The 12,390-nt window shown below is 45.8% G+C and overlaps 1 protein-coding gene and 1 long non-coding RNA gene across 7 annotated transcripts in view; one reads left to right on the top strand and one right to left on the bottom strand.

Annotated features, from left to right (window-relative positions):
- Positions 1-12,390, top strand: part of pik3r3b (phosphoinositide-3-kinase, regulatory subunit 3b (gamma)) — a 142,595-nt gene that overhangs the window by 61,362 nt on the left and 68,843 nt on the right. For 2 of the 5 annotated variants that reach the window (XM_069522721.1, XM_069522720.1), the window contains exons 5-7: positions 902-1,033; positions 7,622-7,814; positions 10,074-10,159. In XM_069522721.1, the coding sequence (XP_069378822.1) occupies positions 902-1,033; positions 7,622-7,814; positions 10,074-10,159 (411 nt within the window). Of the gene's footprint in view, positions 1-901; positions 1,034-7,621; positions 7,815-9,509; positions 9,772-9,864; positions 9,914-10,073; positions 10,160-12,390 lie in introns of those variants that run through there. The other 3 variants (XM_069522725.1, XM_069522723.1, XM_069522724.1) reach the window with 3 other exon arrangements.
- On the bottom strand, positions 1,272-8,240 carry LOC138407286 (uncharacterized). Of its 2 annotated transcripts, XR_011240730.1 has the most exons (3): positions 8,088-8,240; positions 4,027-4,656; positions 1,272-3,749 (listed from the first exon to the last, which is right to left on the bottom strand). It is a non-coding gene; the product is annotated as an uncharacterized lncRNA (long non-coding RNA). The 2 variants fall into 2 exon arrangements; XR_011240729.1 differs by lacking the exon at positions 4,027-4,656.

Here is a 12,390-nt window from a genome sequence, read left to right as displayed (position 1 = left end):
GAGGTGAAACACTGAGGACATCAGTAATGTCCTGAGGCGCTGTGTGGTTTGTCTTTTTCTATTCCGCCTGAGCGCTCATGTGGAGACAGAGAGGCCTGTTGTCGGCTGTTTTGTCTGCAGGAGGATAAATGTGTGCGTTTTCTTTGCCGGTCGAGAATCTCAGCATGTTTTTTACCAGCGGCTGCAGAATCGTTTCCCCTGTTCCCAGAAACAACTGACCGTGAGACCAGAGACTCAGATCAGCTTTAAGTCCTGGGTGTTCACTGGAAGATGAACCAAAGCCTCAGTCATGTCTGATACCACACTCCTTCATTTCAGACCAGGTTGAGATTGAAAACTCTCGGGCTGCGTTTTAATCTGGACGAGCAGAAACAGACATGTTTTTAAATTCAGTTAAATTCTGTATTTTACAATGATACAGCTGTTTGCACGAGGAGGAGACCAGATGTTATCACAGCAATCTGCAATAATTCCTGCGTCCAGGTCGTCTTCCTGTTTCCAGAGGCCGAGCGTGGATTAAAACTGATACGGAGCCTCAGTGAACTGAGATTGTTTTAAAGTCTGAATGAAGCCTCAGAATATTTCTTTACCTGACGTCCTGCAGAAAAAACCTGAGGGACGAACTCTTGAGTTTGTTGTAGTTGTTTGAAAGTGCATACAAAGGTTACTCACATTCACTTTGCTCAAGTTTCTTCGTCAAACTTGTGACTCTGCTCTTTCATTCCCCAACATGAAAGTCACTTTTCACAGGCTCTCTGCCTCGGGCCCCTGAGCTCGCGTCCTCAGAAAACCCAGTGTGATAACCCAGCCGCTCTGAGAGGCCAGGATGAAAGACATCGGCAACTATCACACGTTTAATCTCCTGCTGTCTCTGTCTGTCTCCGTCCTCCTGTCCTCTTAGACCCGCTCTCGGTGGATCTGGATCAGTATGATGTGGTTTCTCTGACTGATGCTCTCAGAGGTTTCCTGCAGGACCTGAGCGGCCCCATCATCCCAGCCACAGTCTACAGCGAGCTGGTCTACACCGCTCAAGGTACAGTGTGGTTCACCGCAACACACACACACACACACACACACACACACTCACTGATGTTAGCTCAGGCTAAACATAGCTTTCAAAGGTCAGTTCACACAACTAAATAAAATATATGTGCAAGAAGCTCTGGTGGTGTATGAGCACATAGAGATTTATGGTCTCAGATATTCACCTCAGATTTCCTCACAGCACAACAATAAGAATAATAAGAATAAAATAATAATCATAGACAGTGGATGGATGGAAACCTTTATTTTGAAAGTCATTGGATTATATATTAAATGCACATAGTGGGTGGAGCCAATCCCAGCTGTCATTGGACAAGAGGCTGCGTAAACCCTGGACATGTCCCAGTGTCTCACAGAACCAACAGAGACAAACTACCATTCACACATTCACGTCTATGGTCAATTTAAAAAAAGGCTTGAGCTCGTTCCTTTAATTAAAAGTCAGCTCATCCCTGATTATCTGAGGCAACGCGTCTCAACCTCAGGTTCTTAATTAATAATAATAATTAATAGTCTCCAGTTTTAATCAGATGGCGTCTTTGTGTTTGACTGGAACCAGGCTGGAGGCTGGTCATCACTCTGCCGCGGACGTTTCCTACAGAACGAATTCACATGAAAGTTGTCGAGGGACGGAGCAGATGCAGGACTCTTTTCCTTTAACATTGTGAGACGGGACAGTTTTTATTATTGGACACTGGAAATATACGTTTTGCTGCTTTTTCAGTTCCATTGTGCGGAGGTGTTCGCAGAAATCTGATGGACATGTTTTTACTTGTGCAATAAAAAGTCAATAAAACACAAGTTCAAACACAACTTTGACCCACATGTACGTGGAACAGTGTTTAACCTGCAGCTGTAATCAGCACGTTCACCGCCTGTGACTGTTGTGAGTTCCGGCCTCCGCCTGCTTCCTCTGTCATGTGCTTTCTTTAGCCTCCGTTCTCACGCAGGGTTAAACTCTTGAGCTACATCTGAGCTCGTGTTTTCATGGCTCTGTCACTCGGTGTGAACGCCGACGCCTGTCAAATATCTGCCACGTCCCCAAATACCCCCAAATGTTTGCTAATCTCCCGGCAGCTTCTGGATTCAGTGGAACTCTCTGGTCCCGTGCACTTGACCTGCAGGTTCACCCTCTCACCTGCCGCCCACCTCGCCCAGCAGGCGCTCGCTTCTCCGGCTTTTAAGGGACTCTTACACTCTCATCCATCTTTCATCAACCCTCCCCTGACACTCAGAGTTCGGTGCTTTGCGTGCAGGTGTGTGGAAGTAAGAGAGATTCAAAAGCAGGCCGACACATGGATGGTTGAACAGACCAATGGGCTGCGTTGGTTTTTCAGGATAGATCCGCACCACGTGAGGTTCCGCTGCCCTGCGACCTCCTCCCAAAAATATTACTCGGCTGCTCGACATGATCTCCCGCTGAAAACCCCCTTAATTATGTAAGTGCTTTTCTCTCTCGTTAAGTGACAACCCGTTTTTTGTTTTACTTATTCATGGCAGCGTTTTAAGTCAGGATGAACCACTTTAAAAGGATGCATCAAGTATTTTGCGGAGGTCGTCCGAGGTTAAGCCCACTGAAATTGAACTTCTTATTTGGGAAGGGGTCAGTCGAAGAGCAAAGAGCTGTTTCTCCTGTGAAATCAGAGGATATAATAAGAAGGGCTTTGGAGGCCTGAAGCATTTAATTTGTACGCTGAGGATAAGTCAGGTAATAATACTGAGGCATCCCTGAGTCTTTGCTGTGTTTTTATGAAGCTGTTCAGGTGTTTGCTTCACTCCGTCATCTGTTCTACATGAACCAGAGCTTCTAACGGATTCCTCCGTAAAGATGGAGTAGGAACTGTAGCTGCACATGTGCAGGGTTTATTTTTCCCACGGTGATGTTTCTTTTTCAGGACTTACTGCTTGTGCTCATTTCCTTCGCTTGAGTTTCCGTTCTTCAGTGCACGTAGGACTGTGTGTGGTTGGTGTGAGTGGCAAATTAAAAATTGGAAATCTGTCCAAGCAACAAAAAGCACAAGCAGAGCACATGTACATATAAAGCAGCGGCTATCTGAGTGCAAGCGCAGGGTTTTGATTGAGAACGATAATATATCAGCTCCAGTTTCTCTTGTTGAGGCTTAAGAACAGAGGATGTTGCACCTCGTTAAGATCTATGAGACAAATTGTGATTTGTGAATATGAGCGTACAAATAAAATGAGTTTGAAAAAGAATCAAACAAACATTATTCACCAGAGTGAGTTTCATGTGTTTGTCACCTGCAGCCTCGTAATGAGTCTGAACTGCTGTTTAAAATGTTAATGTCATTATTCATTATTCATCCTGTTGTGTCTGTGGATTATTTTTACTTTGACTTGTTTGAAGCAGAAAACATCAAATGTTCATCACTGTTGAGTTTTAATCTGAACTCATGAATCTGTGTGTGTGTGTGTGGGGGGGGGGGGGGGGGGGGTAATTACAACCACATGGACGCACTCAGTAAAATCTTCTTCATATAAAGACAGTCACTGTTTTACCAGTCTTAGTCTGATCCCTGAGATTTGTTGATGCTGTAATAGTTCAAATCCCCTCTGCTTCTCTTTTATTTGCCCCCCCCCCCCCCTCTGGTCTTCTCGCTCTCCGGGAGTCCCGTCGTTTTCCCGTCTGCGTGATCCGGGTCCATTTCCCCAGTCGCTGGCTCATCGGTGTGGAAATCCCCCGTGCACTGTTAGAAGTAAAGATAACATGTTTCAGATTTTGGAAGGGATTTCCAAAAGCCCTCTCTGCCCCACAGACCTGCCAGTGGCACCAGCGTCACGCTAACCACTGGTTATTACTGAAGCCCACTCTGGGAATGTGTGTGAAGAGCTCTCTAACGTGTTTCACCAGCTGTGACTCACCCTCGTTGGCCTGACTCAGGTTGAACTCAAACAAATACGTACAGAGAATGAAAGTCTCTGATGATCATGATGACACAAATGACAGCGCCGCTCAAATCTTACCGAGCTTAACGTTCTGGCTGAAGCTTTTCTGATCTGAGCATCTTTTATCTCAGTGCATCGTTAGAGTCCGATCACTTTCTATTTCAGAGCAGCGTCGTGGTTTTTCTTGATTTTCTGCGAACAGAGGAAAAGCGTTTGTTGTCGTCACGTGTCTGTAAACCTGCTGTAATCCTCCTCTCGTCTGCAGCTGCAGCGTCTCGACCACAATCAGCCTTTTGTTGTCAGAGCTCCACCGTTTTCAGTTTCATCGTCTTCTGTTTGTTTTTTTAACTCGGAGAAAACGGCTCCGGAGCGCGTTGTTGTCACATGTGTGGGAGTGGCCTGAGCCGTGGGTGTGACGCTGTTTGAGATTCGAGGTCAGTCAGAAGTTAAAGCTTTAAATGTTTGAGGTGTTTTGTTTTCTAACTTTAAAAGTCTCGTCTCTCTTCTGCTCCTTCATCCTCCGTCTGTCTTTAGTCTCTAAGTCACTTATCTTAATAATTGAATCTGACGCCGTCACTTCCGACCCTCTGCCCTCTTTCATTTCTCCTCTGTCGGAGTGAGTTATCCTTTAATGGTCAAGCCGAGGTCATCGTCTGAGAGGACAAAGGCCAGCTGGCCGAGTCTCAACTGACAAGTGTCCATCTGGACCTGAGGACGAGACGAGGGGATGACACAGACAGACGATGTGGACAAGACCACGATACATTCAAATCAACCTAAAATAAAAACAATAATCGTTGTAACCTTTATTTTTGCAGCAGAAAATCAAATCATCACATTTCATCAAAAAACTAAATCACATGAGATAATACACACACACACACACACACACACACACACACACACACACACACACACACACACACACACACACACACACACTCTGTCCTGTTGTCCAGTCTCCCGTGGGACCAGATGTACAGACCAAGTACCAAGTTCCCTCTCCAGCCTTGACCTGTACTGACCAGCAGGGTCAACCACAATCCATAATAACGGAGGGCGTGTGTGTGTGTGTGCGTTTGTGTGTGTGTGTGCGTGTGTGTGTCAAGTAGTGGTCAGACAAAAAGAGAGTGACTTCCATGACCCCCATCAGGCTGCAGCAGATTGTCACCCATCCATCACCGCCCACCTGCCCACATACACACACACACACACTTACACACACACACACACACACACACACACTCACACACACTTACACACACACTCACACACACACACACTCACTCACACACACAGCTCCTCAACATGAGCTCATGCTAACATCAAGCCTCATCTTTTTTAACATCACATCCTGATATCAAACATTGTTCCGTTGTATTTATGTTTGAACACAATAAAAGACTTGTGAACGTCACTCTCACACTTTTCAGGGTTAAAATTCCTCGTTAGCTAAAAGTGACAATGACTGAAAAGTATAAAGCTGAAACAAATACTTCACAGAGTCGCTGCTCGAGGTTTGTTTCGTGTTTTTCCCTCAGGACCTCAGAAATCCTGGAAATTATCGTTACGACTCAGAAACAAAAAATCTTTTGTAATACATCGTCCCTGAAGGATTAAAACGACAAACCAGATTTATAAAGTTCAATCTATTGATGTGTTTAAATCGGTTTTAGATGTTTTAACGTGCATGTAGAGAAAAACACACTACGACACACACTCGTACACAAAGCTCTGCAAATACACAAATTAAACAAAGCCACTCGACTCCACCCACTGAAACCTCTTGACCTCTTCTGTCTGTCGGTCTGACCTTTGACCTCTGGACACCAGCCCCCAACATGACACTCACAGACACATGAATACATGACGGAGACAAGTTGTGGCTGTAAACTTATAAGCTGCTGAGGTTTTTCTTTCCTCGTTCTCCAGATCTGTGAGAACCTCAAGTTCCTCTAAAGCTCGGTTCTCTCTCTTCTTCTGTCTCCGGTGGTTCTGTCCTCCCTCTCCTCCCTGCGCAGTCAGGTTCCTCAGCTCTCTGTCGGCGCTCTGCGTTATTGGAATTGAGGGCCAACAACACAGATACTTCATACAGTCGATCAATACGCGTGAGCCGTCTAACACCTGGAGACATAGCAGTACACATGCAGAGCACTGATCAACAAGCAGATGTGTGGAGCGGCTGCAGACACGAACACGGCTCCTGCGAGTCGACGTGTTCTCGGGTTTCCTCCAGTTTCATCTGCAACACTTTTTATCCTCTGCAGACACAAGAGGTTTTGTTCGGGAGGTTGGAACCTTCGATGAACTTCGCATAATAACGAGTTAGTCTCGCTGTGACGAGGGAAGGTTCAAGTGAACAGGGTCACAAATGTGGTTTGACTCCTGTGTTCAGATTTTGAAAAACAAAATGTTTGAGGTCAATATTCACGTAATCAGGCTTCATCCACACGTCCGATGACACCAAGATGCAAATAACCAGGTTGTTCCCTGATTCGTCTCATCGTCCTCAAAGATCAGCATCAACCCTAACTATCGTCAACAACACTCTAAATAAAGATGGCCGACACGTCTCCACTTCCCCCCCACTGTCCAGAAATGAAGATGTATGATGAACATGTTGAACTTTGGGAGTGAAAAGTCTTTTGCAGTCACATGTTTGACCAATCATGAGTCGGTGTCATCTGTCAGTCAGCTCAGAAAAGGAAGTTTCCAGGATCCTGAGCAGACTTTGCTCTGGAGGAGAATTGAATTATACGTTGAGACAACAGTGGCTGCAGGAGGAGAAGTTTGTTGTAAACGAAAGCAGACGCACAGATTCAGACGGAGATTAAATGGTCGTGTGGTTTCTTGTGCAGAACGATACGTCTGGTGTTCAATGGCAGATCTGTGCTCTCCCGCTGAGCCTCCCCGTCGTAAAGCGAGCGCGCAGCAGGCCCGGCCACAGATGTTTTCTTGTTTGCAGCCTGTTTGCGGCGGTGAGGGTCCTGTGGTGAGAGCGCTCGTCAATACGTCTGGTCCTCTTCAAACACGGCCCGTTGTCTGAACCCCGGCTAATACAAGAAAAGGAGTCGGTTTTATCCCTGCGCCGCTTCCCGCTGTGACGTTTTTACAAGCATCCGCGAAACCCCTCCGATTTTTTTGGGGTGTTTCTTCAGAGCGTCTGTCGGGGTGTAGCTGGCTAACAGCTGGCTGCTGGACTGAGTCTGAATTCAAATGTCTGACTTCCTGCCAAGGCCGTGCATCTCGTCAGACTCAGAGAGGTGTTGCATGCCTGGATGGATATTGATGGAGATGCTACTCACCGAGCAGCGCGGCAGGGACGTCTGCCCTGGGCTCAGTGTGTACGAGTGAGAAGCTGGAATATATTTTAATATTAGAGGTTTTCATGCCGGGTGTCTGCTCAGCTTCCACCTTTCACTGTGTCCGCTAATTGGTCGCATCGTGACACATATTTTACAATATATACATTTACAAACAGCGTTGTTACCTAAAATATTCCAGATGAATTAATGAGAATGAATTATAGAATTGCTTATCTCTTCTTCTTCCCACCACCTCCACTGGGTCCCGGGGCTCCTGCTCAGTCCAGGATGTTTTTAACAACTAACGCAAACGGCCCGGGATATGACATGGTGTTCCTAATAAAGTGCTTCCTGTTCCTGTCTTACAGAGAGCCCGAGCGTCGAGGAGTGCGGCGAGAGGCTGAAGAGGATCCTTGAATCTCCCAGCATCCCTCAGGCCAACCACCAGCTTCTGGTCCACCTCAGCAGACACCTGGCCCGGGTCAGCCAGCACAGCCCGGCCGGCCCGCGGCTGCTGGGCCAGTCGTTCTCCGAGCTCGTCTTCAAGCACTCTGCTCTCAGGTGCGGAGAGTCTCACTCCTCGTTCATTCACTCATTCACACACTCCGTCTCGAATCGGCTCGTCCGTCGTCTGACAACTCGACGTGTGTTTAAAGTGCAGGTAACCATAGCAACAGTCGTGAAGTTTCAGGCTCCATTAGCAGCTAATTGACGGAGCGAAGCTGACCGTGGTTTTTACTTTCCTACAAAAACTCTTTACACGACTGAGGAGGATTTAACCTTTGGCAGCTTTTATGAGACACATTTCCAGGTGTAAAGAAAACTCCATCTCACCTTGTGGCGATGTTTACCTCTGATTTTATTTCCTGTTGAGTGTCAGGGCTTCTGGTTTTATTCTTTAAAGTCAGATCAGATGTAAATGTTGGCTTGTTTTTCTCAGAAAGGGGAAACAACGACACTTCCCCTCAAGCAGGTAACGGGAAAAACAGAGGAAACAGAAGAAACCTTGAGTCACAGAAGCAGAAACTCTGTAAACCACCGGTTCAGGGCGGAATTCCCCAGAATGTGAATCCCCCATTTAGAGTTTCTTCTTCTGTCTCCTCATCACAGAAACACAGGAGCGTCCTGGAGAACTCACAGTTAAACCAGCTTTTCAGAGAAATTGTGTTTTATTTTCTGTCGAAGGCTCCGAACAACTCGATGCTGGTATCTGGGGTTCAGAGGCATGACTCAGAGTCGTAGTGAATTTAAAACCTGCTGCACCGTGAATCATCCGCCTGGTAACTGAATCAGAAACTGAACCAGAACCAACGTGAGCTGCCGCACGTCTCTGTAATCTACGGAATTTTACCCTGGAGGGAATTTCTTGGTTTAAACGTTCACTTAGACTCACGGGTTATTTTTTGAGAACGTTTTATCTGAAGAGTTCTCTCCAGTTCGTCACAAATGTTCAGTCGGACTCAGACGAACTGTGTTTGTGTTGTTAAAGGTCAAAGCTCAAGGTGACCAGATCTGAACCGGGTCAGAGATGAGCTGACTGAGTGTCCGTGGTCAAAGGTCACGTCGAACTCATAAGAGTGAGGAAAATAAAACGAACACTGAAGATCTGCAGATATTAGCTGTATCTGTGAACATTGTTGTGTCCACAGGTTTGTACCTCGGACTTCTCTTCTACCACAGTTGTTGATCTGAAACCCTGGACGCTCAGAAAAGAGCTGAACTCTCACCGTCTCTGGTTCAGCACATTTTCTTCTCTTCGTGTCTCAGAGCTCAAATCAAAACATGAAAACCACAAACGATATTTTTCACTTCCACCGTCACACGTGCTCTTCAGCATCTCGACTATCACTTTATTCTTTCCCCTCGTTGTGTAAAAGCTTTGAATATTCCCGACCACAGTCACTTCTCCTTTGTGTCTCACGGCGTTTGGGTGGAAGGAAAGTTTCATTCAGCGTTTGCGAAACGTCAAAATGAAAAAGGAAAAAAAAAAACATTTGTGGCTTAATGTTCGAATGTGGAACTTTTTTCTTCCAAAATGAAGCTTTGATTTTTAATCGTAAAGAATCAGCTCCTGCTGACGGGAGAGTGAAGTCTGAGCGCTAACGAGGCAGATGGTGTTGTTTTGTTTCTCTGTTCTAAGCTCGTCCCTCTGTTTCCAGAAACTACCAAGGAATTTCTCATTGTAGTGCTGTGTGTGTGTGTGTGTGTGTGTGTGTGTGTGTGTGTGTGTGTGTGTGTGTGTGTGTGTGTGTGTGTGTGTGTGTGTAGCTGTCAGTGAGTCAGAAGCAGTTTTTTTTTTTGCGTACCTCGGTCAAGCATTCCACCCCTGACGTGCACAATGGGCGGAGAAATAGTGGATGGAGCTATTTGAAGCAGATGTTCGTGTGTCGAAACCTTGATTAACCCCTGACTGCTCTGCACTGCTGGATTTTAAAAACATTTAACTGCAAATTGTTGGAATATTTGGTATTTTCTCATCATAAATCATCGTGAAAACAACGAAACAGACAAGGAAACTGTTAGTTAGTGTTGAATTTACGATCGTTGGGGTTCATTTATTGTGTTATTGTGTTTTAAATATATATAAACTGTTAATATGTGTAAACAACAGAAAGCCGTTCCAATCGTCGGCTGTCGTTTTGTGCTTTTTGAAGAACAAGGTATTGGTTCAGGTGACGTTCAGGCAGATGAGCAGTTTTAAAAGTATCGATTAATCTCCGGTATCAGACAAAACCGACCCAACTGCACTGTTCACGTTGTTCTCTAGCGTCGTGTACAATTTGACTTCAGTGCGTTCACGCTGTGTGTTTTTTCCCACAGTGCGGACGTGAACCCGGAGCATCACGTCAGGATCCTGGAGGCTCTGATTGCAACAGGCGGACTCCTGGAGATGCAGACTGCACCAGGTAGGATGATTCTCTGCATCACAACATACACACAGTCAGTCCTTCTGGTACACGTGTGTAAATATAATGTGGCGTGATATTGTGCAGTGTGATTTTTTTCTTGGCTTGGATTCTTTAGTTTCATTGAAGAATCTCCCGCAAGCTTTTCTCCTCTGTATCTGAACACACACACACACACACATGTGCGGTTCATTTTCAAAGTCTCTGTGACAAAGTGGCTGAAGTTTGTTTCTCAAGTGGACGATTCTCACACTGGAAACTTCACATTCTCCATCTCTACCCAGCTGCACCACAAACTGCTGCGGAAAACACACGTTTGGTTTATGAAATATGTGCAAAACAAACTTGTTGCCTGAGCTGCCGTGATAAATTGGGCATGAGAGCTTTGACTTGGTCCTCTGAGTGTGCGTCAACAAAACACGGCAGTTTGGTGACATTTGTCGTTGTTGCGTTTGCACGTGTCAGATCTGTTTCAGTGGATATAGACGTAAACACAAAATCCTCTCAGAGAACAGAGGTTTTTGGAAAAGAGGAGGAACATGTGAAGCAGCTTTAAACAAATTTATATCTGAGATCTTTGACTTAACATTTGAAATCAATCTATAAAGTTACTGCATTTATAGTGTATTTATATCCACTGGGAGAAACACATGAGGTCTGGGGGAACGACACGTTTAGACAATTATGTTTCAGTCCAAGGTCACTTTGTGTCCAGTAGCATTTTGAATTTGAGATGAGTGATGAGCACTGATGCCGACATGTTGTAAGTGTTCAGAATCTGCTGCAGGAACAGGTTGACGCTGTTTTTAAGTCTCTGGTGTTTGTGTGCGTGGAAATGAAAAGCTGTGAGATCAGTCGGCCTCTTTGAGGACGAAGGTCAGACAGCAGGTGAGAGGCTGCTGCAGCGGCTCGGCTGGGGTCAGTGTCTCAGGGTCAGTGCGTGTGTGTGTATAAATGTCAGTGGGTCAGTGTGTGTGAGGCTGAACTGACTGTCGAGAGCCACCGTGGTGAGGCCAGGGGTCGACCGGTCGCAGCAGTGATAATCGTGGCTGCTCAGGTTTCCTGTGTACGGAGCAGCGACGTTCAGCCGTGGTTATATTGGAAAAGGTCAGTGGACTCGTGGGCAGATGAGAAATACTCAGACAAAGATGTAACCTGAACAAAATCAGCTTCATCCATCGCTGGAGAGGTGAGATGACTCCAGAGTCGTTTCTTCTAGCTTTCGTTTGACCTTTCACAGAGTGGATCATGAGCCGGTGAATAAAGGTCTTCATCAAATGATTGTTCTTCATGTCACAGCTCTGGATTGTTGCTCCATCATAGAACCATCAGGCTACTTCCGATTGTGAGGAGCAGTAGAACCTCTACCAGTAGATTCAGAATATGTTTAAAAAGCAAATGTTAAATTAAATCCTACTGGCACGTGCACACAGCGACATCCAAGATGCTCAGGTCGATTTGAAATGTCTGAACGGGGGTTTTGTCTCGGGGTGTCCCGGTTTCACTTCTGTTTCCTCATTTACTCGTTGTCAGTGTTTCGTCATGTTGGGAATTGTCTCTAAATGCGTATTTCAGGTTAACATCACAGGAACCAGAGGAGCAGAGGGAGATGTTTAGAGTGTTTGAAATGAGTTTTTTTGTTGCATCTCTTACACAATCCTCTTTTTGTCTCAGTGGGGTGTCTGGAGAAAGCCTCACAACCCTCTCAGTGCCTCGTGATCAGGGGAATGATGTGGGAAATTGTACCGACACACTCTTCTCAAGCTTCTTTCATTCTCCCCGGATCGCCGTCTGCCTCTTATTTCAGTGCCCGTGGTCACATCATGGAGTTATTGAGTATCCGGGTTTTGTGTGGACAGGATTACCTGCTTTGAAAAACATGTGAGAGCCGAGCGGAGATGAAACTGAAGCTGCACAGTGACTTCAGAGAAACACTGGAGGAGCCAGGTCTGAATGAACAAACGCTCATGTCGGCATACGAAGCAGCAGAAGGAAGCAGATATGATTTGTGAGTGATGAAATGATGATCCACTCGCTCCGGAATCAAACCTGTGACTTTTGCGTCATCTGAGGTGTCTTCAAGTGAAGATTGAGATTCAAGCTTCATGTGACTGTTTTCAAACTCCATCTTCATTTCAGCAGCTCCAAAACTTAGAATCTGTAGCAGCCGATGGGTTTTCAAACAAAATCATGTGGATGCAGCCTCAAGGTGTGTGTGTGTGTGTGTGTGT

The sequence above is a fragment of the Paralichthys olivaceus genome, chromosome 3 (genome assembly GCF_024713975.1).
Source record: "Paralichthys olivaceus isolate ysfri-2021 chromosome 3, ASM2471397v2, whole genome shotgun sequence".
NCBI lineage: Eukaryota > Metazoa > Chordata > Actinopteri > Pleuronectiformes > Paralichthyidae > Paralichthys > Paralichthys olivaceus.
This window is presented reverse-complemented; position numbering and strand designations above follow the sequence as displayed.